The sequence below is a fragment of the Terrapene carolina genome, unplaced genomic scaffold (genome assembly GCF_002925995.2).
Source record: "Terrapene carolina triunguis isolate 2854851 unplaced genomic scaffold, T_m_triunguis-2.0 Scaffold131, whole genome shotgun sequence".
Classification (NCBI taxonomy): Eukaryota; Metazoa; Chordata; order Testudines; family Emydidae; genus Terrapene; species Terrapene triunguis.
In genome coordinates this window covers 28,269,304-28,277,830 of record NW_020664482.1, presented here as the reverse complement: position 1 = coordinate 28,277,830, position 8,527 = coordinate 28,269,304, and the positions used below count along the sequence as shown (strand labels likewise).

General features: G+C 37.7%; 1 protein-coding gene across 1 annotated transcript in view; it reads right to left on the bottom strand.

Moving 5' to 3' along the window:
• Positions 1-52: 52 nt before the first annotated feature.
• APOOL (apolipoprotein O like) overlaps positions 53-8,527 on the bottom strand; it is a 52,430-nt gene continuing 43,955 nt past the window's right edge. The window contains 4 exon segments of the mRNA XM_024195121.3: positions 53-192; positions 2,741-2,936; positions 5,660-5,776; positions 7,247-7,338. Of these exon segments, the coding sequence (XP_024050889.3) occupies positions 95-192; positions 2,741-2,936; positions 5,660-5,776; positions 7,247-7,338 (503 nt within the window). The 3' untranslated portion in view covers positions 53-94.

The following is an 8,527-nucleotide window of genomic DNA, read 5'->3' as shown; positions in this document are numbered from 1 at the left end:
AAATTATATCACATTCGGTACAATCATACATTGCATAATCCTTCCATTTTGATTTGCTATTGTTAGTACTTCCCAATATTTGTAAATTGGTGCCTTAGCTTCTAGTACTGTACATATCCACATCCTCTGGGCTGGACTGACCATGGTCCATAAGCCTGGGGTCAAGCTTAAATTTTGTTGTCTTCACTACATCTGTTAAAGATATTAAAATGAAATAAAATGATAAAGGCATAAAAGCTTTTTTAAAAAAATGCTTATTCAGAAGTTATACATATTGATAGTGTGAAAATTCAAGCATTATAATAAAGTGCTCTACAGTTATAAATTAATTGTAAATTACATTAGTGGGAATAATGCAGGCAAGTTGTTGCCATGCAGTGAAAATCACAGGAAGTAAGAAAAACGTTTGAAAGATCTCCAGTCTCTTACAAACTCATCACTAAATTGTTTTCACAATTTCAAAGTAATCTATGAAAAACCTGATCATGGCATGCCCTGAGCACTGGCACAAGGGAGAAGGGGGTAGTGCGTAAGGCTCTCCTTTACACCATACTGCTGCTTCCTGGGACAGCAGGCTCTGCAGAGTTGCTACATCCCTTCCTCCTGCAGGTGGGAAGTAATGAATGAGACAAATTGGGAAGCAGGCAGAACCTTGACTCTCCCCCCAGGAGCACACTGTGCAGAGTATGCAGTGACAGGATCATAGTTTAGTACCTTTCCAGAGCAGTGGGGAGACTGAGAAGCAGATAGTGACTGAGTCACTATCTCCCTCACAGCTGGTCCAGGGGGCAAGCTGAACAACTCACTGCACCATACTATGAGCTAGGTCACAGATGGATTATCTAGGCCTAAATTAGTGCAAATAAATTCACACAATTTGACTTTATTGGTGATTTCGTAAGTTTATTAAAATGTGGAGGCAACACACACAGTGCAGGGAGGTGAGGCACAGGGAATGCCTTGTACGAAGTGACTCTCCCAAACAATGTGTAGAGTTTATGAGAAGTGAACCCCATCCAGCCCATCTGAGCCAAAAAGATAGAAATCTGTTGGCTCCACTGGGGACACGGAACGGCTTCCACCTGGAAATGTGGTGACAAATAGGAAAATCTTTATTTTACCTTTCAACTTCTATAAGTATATATGTTTAATATGAAAGAAAAAGTGGGGGCTGAAGGAACTGAGAAAGTTATGTATAAAGAGACCCAATAATTCCACAAACTAAAAAAGGAAAAATAAGGGAGCAACCCGGGATTAAAAAAAGGATTCATATGTTAAAGGTCGTATAGCGGGAGATGTCACCCAGGGACCTCCTGGTGCCAACTGAGAAGAGGGCACAGGGGTGCACAGGATTACAGGGATCCCCGGTTCCAATCTCTACATAATAGTTCATCAAAGGGAGTCATGTAAAGTCTCTACTGAAAGCTTGTGTCACATTGACCACTGTAATCACTGTGGAATGTATGTACAGATAACATGTAAGGAGTTATGTATATATACACACAAAGTTATGCTCTTAGGTCTGTGAGTTGGAGCTGGTCACCAGAAGGTGATAAATAAGTTTCTTTCAGGCAGAGATGCTTATCTACCTGTCCGACTTTATAGGATTGAGTATTGTATACTTCACAATGATAGCCTATTTACAGTCTGATCAAGGGATGAAAAGTCTCCAGGGGAGATTCTAGACAGGAAAAAATAAGCAGCAGGGGCTACCCTGTTTACAAGTGAAGACAATGGATCACTGGACATGTCTGCGGTGCAGAGGTACGCCCTGTTATGCTTCACCTAGGCTGACAGTGTATTTGCTTCATGAAAAAAGGATCACAACCAAGTCTGGCTGAAAAATGCTGGAAAGACTTTGGGGTGAGCTAAACTTGATTTGAAAAGGGGTGGTTTTTTTTTTTTTTTTTGGTTAATGAAATCTAGGCTCTAGATTGCGTGTTAGGATTTTGTTTTATATGTAACCATTTGTCTCCAATATTTCTACTTGCTATCACTTGAATCTTTGCTCTTTGTTAAATAAACGTCTTGTGTTTACCATAAACATATCTAAGTGCTGTGTGTTAAGCGGAGCTCTGATAGGGTATAACTAGTAAACTGGGTGTACTGTTCCTTTGGGAGCAGAGGATTCTGTAAGTATCCACTGGGCCAGGGGATGGGCATTTCAGGGAGATGCTCGGAGGACTCAGAGATTGGAGTGTGCCCATCATTAACCTGTAAAGAAAGAGCCCCTAGACAGATGGCTGATCACCTGGTGCTGGATCTCCTCTTTGTTTCCAGCTGCTTTTACAGATACCTAGATATTTCACTACAAGAGAGCCAGGATGTCTGTAAAAGCAAAGGGAAACAAGGAGAAGCCACACTAGTTGCCTTCACAAGTAAGCTGATGTTACATATGAGGAAAGAGATGTTACCTTCAAGCAATATTATCTTTTTACAAAAGCAAATGCTGCAGTTTCCATAGAGAAGATGTGCAACTGACAGCAAGAAGGGTCCACGTGATTGGGAATGGGAAGGTAAGTGGTCCATAATACATATTCTTTATTGAGGTGTGGTCCACATTGTGGGACCTATCACCTCTTTGGGCTCTTGATATAGCATACTAAATTTTATGGAGTTTACCACATTAGAAAGCTAAATTTGACAGGCCTGCTAGAGTTGCTTTTTAAAAAAAGAACAACGAAAATAACATTAAATAATTCACACTTCACTGCAGTTGATGCTAATTTAAGTTTCGTACCTGAAATGACATTTGGCACTTTTATTTCTGCTGGCAAAGGCACCAGAGCTTTTGAACTCTGAATCTTCATTACAGGAGAATCTGTTACAGCAAGTGTTTTTGACTTAACCTCAGATTCAGGGGCTGTTTTTTTAATCTCTGGACTTTTATCGTCTCCCACAGCTGGTTCCGGAACTTGTTGCAGATGTGAACCAGGCTAAATTACAAATGAACCAACCAAACAAAACAGAACAATATTTATGTGTATGTTTATTATATTGTTGATAAAGGAAATTACAAAAGAGCTGTCACATTTTAATAAAGTATTTCCAGATATGCATTGTGTGTGTACAAAGTTTCATACTGGATACACAGAAATATGCCAGAAGAAATTAGTGTACTATATGCCTCAATTCACTTCATGTTAGATTCAAATAATTGACAATATTCCCTGATAATGTTGAGGATGTTTGCATAAAATGGGCACCACAATAAGGGTACAGAAGATGCATTTCTGAATACTATCAAGATACAAGGAACTTCAATTTGTATGTCTGGAAGCTTGTTTAATGGTTAATGAATAATACTACTAAGTTTTGATATACTGCTTTTCATCCAAGGCACTCAAAAGACTTTACAAAGAAGGGTACAGGTCATTATCCCCTTTTACAGATGGGGAAACTGAAGCACAGAACAAGGTTAAAGCAACAGGTGGATTTACAGAATTGCCAGCCTTACCAAAGTTATTAAGAGACTTGGAGTTTGAATTATCACTAACCACTTAGATCAAGATAACTAACAAACCTCCTGCAGATTATTCTTGATTAGTGATGAGCAACTGTTTAGTTTAGGGGCAGGTCTGCACTACACCAGGGATTGATGCTCTGAGATCGATCCACCGGCGGTCGATTTAGCGGGTCTAGTAAAGACCCGCCAAATCGACTGTAGATCGCTCTCCAGTCAACCCCAGTACTCTACCCCCAATAAGAAGAGTAAGGTAAGTCGATGGCAGATTTTCTCCAGTCGACCCCCCCATGGTGTAAACCTCGCGGTAACTTGACCTAAGGTACGTCGACTCCAGCTACGTTATTCACGTAGCTGGAGTTGCGTAGCGTAGGTCGACTTACCGCGGTAGTGTAGACATAGCCTAGGAAACAACAGACTTTATTTAGCAAAACTCTGACAGTTTATAATTCTTCTTACCACGCCAGTTCTTATTTCCCTAACAGTTTCTCATTATTCAACTGAAATAAAATACGCTTCAGTCAGAATTCTGTTCATGGTTGTCAATGGAAATAAAACCGAGGATTAACAAAAATGTCAAAAATATATCAGTGTTTTAATAGATATATCAAAATATTTGTTTGCTGGAGTAAACCGAAATATTTAATTTCTAATCTATTAAACATTAAACTGTATTTCCATATAGTGCTTCGATGCCTCATGGAAGTTGTACTTTGGGCATTTTGTGCCCTCATTTTCTCCTACTGGCTTGGCTCTCTAACCATCTGAAGAAGTGGGATTTTTACCCACAAAAACTTATGCCCAAATAAATCTGTTAGTCTTTAAGGTGCCACCGGACTCCTCGTTGTTTTTGTGGATACAGACTAACACGGCTACCCCTCTGATACTTGTTAACCAGACTTCATCTCCCATGATGCAGTGTGGTCTCCTCCTCTGACTGAGCCGTGTGGTGCATCAGCAGAAATGTAGTCTGGCCAGTGAGCTGGGTGCACTGCAGAAAATGGAGCACGAGATGTCCAAAACTATAAGTTTCCGGTGTCTGTGTTCTCATAGGGAAATGCAGTTTCACGCTGAACTGATTCAAAATGTTTTGTTTCTATCAAAAATGCTGAAATGAAATATTTCCCCATTTCTGAATCAAAAATTTGTTTTTAACTTTCCGTTTGCGAAAAATATTGCTTTCAACTTTTCATCCTAATTCAGGATTTTTTCTTTTTTTTAAAATGTTGAAATATTAGCATTTCTCTCAGGATAGAAATTCCAATATTTGCTCATATCTAATTATTTATTATTATTATTATTCAGATATACAGCCATATTCTCATAAGATTTTTTAAATTGTAAACTGGCATTCAGAACATTCATGTTTCCAAACTAGAGTAAGTCAAATTCATGAATACCTGGAATCATCAGAACCAATGGAAAATCTATATATTTTTTATTCACTAAAATGAAATGTCCTATTTACACTTTTTAATCAAAATAAAATAGGTATTTTCTGGCCAGCGCCACTTGATAGGTATCCACATGCTAAAAAGCATCACATTTTTCATAAATTAGTGATATCAACAGAGGCGCCAAGGACTTATCCTGCAAGCATTTACACGTGTTCTTAACTATGTTACCATGAGTAGTCCTACTGAAATCAATGAGGCCACTCATAGATAGAAAAGATAAGCATGTCTAAGTGTTTGCAGGTCCATGGCCTGAATAAGGAAAATGAACTATCTTCTTATGGTTGCATCTCCAGATCAAGGAGGCGTATTAAAAAGGCAGTGGAGGGAAGCTCACCTAGCTGTTGTGCATGCTGAATATGTTGTATAAGTAAACAGATCTCAAGGTCTATCAGTCTGGGATTTGTCACAAACACTACATTCAAACAAAATTAAAAAAACCCAACACTTCTACTGTAAGCTCTTTGGGGCAGGGACTGTCTTTTTGTTCTGTGTTTGTACAGCACCTAGCACAATGGAATCCTGGTCCAGGACTGGGATTCCTAGGTGCTACAAGAATACAAATAATAAATAACAACAATAGCAATAAAATGAGGACCTTTGTGCCTCAGAATACACTTCATTGTGATATTAAATAGTATCAACAAACACACCTGTATCTTTTTGTTTAAATTTGCATTTCAAAAATCAATCCAAGGTATTGAACTGAATGACTAACTGATCATTCTTTGGAAAAACATACCTTGGAATCTTCTTTCTGTGTGAGTAGCACTTCTTTCATAGAGGAGTTTTTTGTCCATAGTGATCCTATTGCTTCATAGGTTTGATGGCTTGCAGCATATACTATTTTCCCTGTTATCTAATTTAATTAATTAGTTAAAATGTATTATTTTAACAAAAAGCTTTAAAAATGGTAGGGTTCACAGAACATTTCAAGTAAAGCAAATATTCTCCTTTAATAAACTGTATATTCGCTCCAATACTGGAAGACAGAATATCTGCATTTCACAAATTTGATGCATCTCAGATCTCCCCCCACTCCCAATCTTATATTATAAATCATGTTTAAATTGGTATTGTAAATCTGCTACAATGTATCCATTTACACAAAATGGATTTAAAACTTAACCAGGGAATAGTGGTTTGAATAAATGAATGCACTGGAGGCTGGAACAGCAAGAAAAGTCAGACATATCATATGCTACAAACTTGAAACAAAAACGTGACTCATTTTAGCTAGATTCTTTCCATTCATGCAAAGACAATCATAGCAAAATTCATGCCCGGTTAAAACAAATCCCATGGTGAGGAAAGATACAACCAAGAAATAAAAAGACCTGACTGAAAGTAGCAAACATTGCTGTTTTGCTTCACAAAGGTCTGAATTTGTAAATTCTTATTCAGCCTGTAATTATTCAAACTGTGTCAGGTTGCAATAACATCTGTGAAGTGGCTCTGTAGATAAGCTGCAGCCAGGGAGGATTCTATTTCCTCATTCACAGAGAACTATGCACAACGTTCTGGTACTATGGTTATGTATACAGTGTCCTGCCATTCGGACTATAAGAGCGTAAATAGCAGTGCGCACCAAAGTGCTGTGCTGAAACTCCCCCGTGTGGTCACTGCGTGTGCAAACTAAAAGGTTCTTTGTTTGCATTAACATAGTCTTGTCTAAAGAGGACTACATTTATGCAAACTAGGAACATTTTAGTTCACGCCTACAGCATCCACACAGGGGAATCACAGTGCAGCACTTTGGTGCACACTGCTATTCACACCCTTGTAGCTGAACTGCAGGGCAGCATAGTTAAGCGCATAAAATCAATATTTTAAGTAGCTAGCCAACAAGTAAACTTCAAGATGACATTCACAAGAAAATAGTGAGGGGGATTCCCTGTTTCACATGGATCCAGCACTGGATGTGCATTAAAAGAAAGAGCTTCAGAAATGCCACTTGTGTATCCATTGGGCAGTTTCTTGTACAGTATTATTTTAATGCACTGAAATGAGTAGCTGTTAAATTTAATTTTCTGTTAATTAAAAATTGAATTGTATAGTATCTAAAAATGAAACTCTCCTTTCTCCAAGTAAGAATTAAATATGGAAAATAGCACTGTATTGGTCAAGTAAATTCAGCCATTTTATTCGTTTCTGATGGACACGTAATTAACACCTGTGATGCATCACACACACATAGTGTATAAACTAATGCCAGCTCCATATCCCTGGAAATTAAAGACTGCAGATGTGTTGAAAATTTCAGTCTCACTCAGTTTAAATATTAAAATGTTGATATTTTCACCCTATGAAAGAACAAAACAAAACTTACCTTAGCAAGTACTACTGACTGAGCTGGGTAACAAACAGATACTGCTAAAGTGGTAAGCCCCAGTGGGTAAGCAATTTTCTTAACTCTAGAACCTGTGTAAACCACACAAATAATTTTAACAGGTACTAGCTACAAATGAAACATAGTATTGGATAGCTATATAATTTTAACCTCCGACTCTTGGCAACTACCTAGATCAAAATCTATCGCAGGTATGATTGGTGTAGAGTTAGGGTCTGTATTCCCATGGGCCAACTGATGTTTCAGTAAAATTTACTGAATTAAAAAAAAATGAGGATATATCTTCAATTATGAAATATTATTAAAATCTTCTATATAACTCATTCAAATTCCAATGTGTATTATCTTGCATTTATTAACGAGTTTCCTCTGCCATCATGTTACCCAACTGCCAGACTCTCTCAGGTTTTTATGAATACTCATACCCTTCTGTGCTTCTAACTAGGCTACATAATTTTGTGTTATTTGTTAATTTTACCCACCTTTTCCAGATCACTAATGAATGTATTAAATTGTTAACACTGATCACTTATTCCTACTCTTTGTTTACAGTCTCTTAGCCAGTTTCTAATCCATGACAGTTCTTTCATATCAGGACTATTTAAGTTTACTTTAAGTTTCTTTGGCAAAGAGTTTTTGAAAGCCCAAATAAATTATATCTATTAGTTCTCTTTTACCCACTATTTTGTTGACACACTTGAAATCTAGCAGACAACAGAAGGACAACATTTTCTTGAATAAACTGTGATGTTTTATCTGTATTATATTCACCTACTGGTAGATGTCATATAACTCTATGTAAGTATTGTTTCAAGCATTTTACCTGGTACTGAAGTAAAAATCATTTGTCAGTTACGCACCCCAACACCTGTTGTAAAAGTAAGTACTTGCTACCCATTAGTGAGTACCCATTAGTGAGGCTGCATATTTTTGCTAGCAGCTTAACAATTTCAATTCACCCTTGGATCTACACTATCCAGTCCCAGTGATTTGTTGCCCTTTAAAGGACTCAATCCTGCCAGCTGTTTCACGTGGCTCAGGGTCTAATTTATCAAATTGTTCCAGCACTTTTTCTTTTAACCCTTCAAACACTCACAGAGGCTCATTTTTATTACCTATTGATTGTCATTCTATCATGTTTCAAAAATGCCCATTTTTCCAAGGTCATCTTCCATTACCAAGCACTTTGGTTCACCAGTTTTTGCTTTTAACCTCTGCATATTTGATTCCTCTCTGGAATCCCTCCCTTAGATCTAGTCT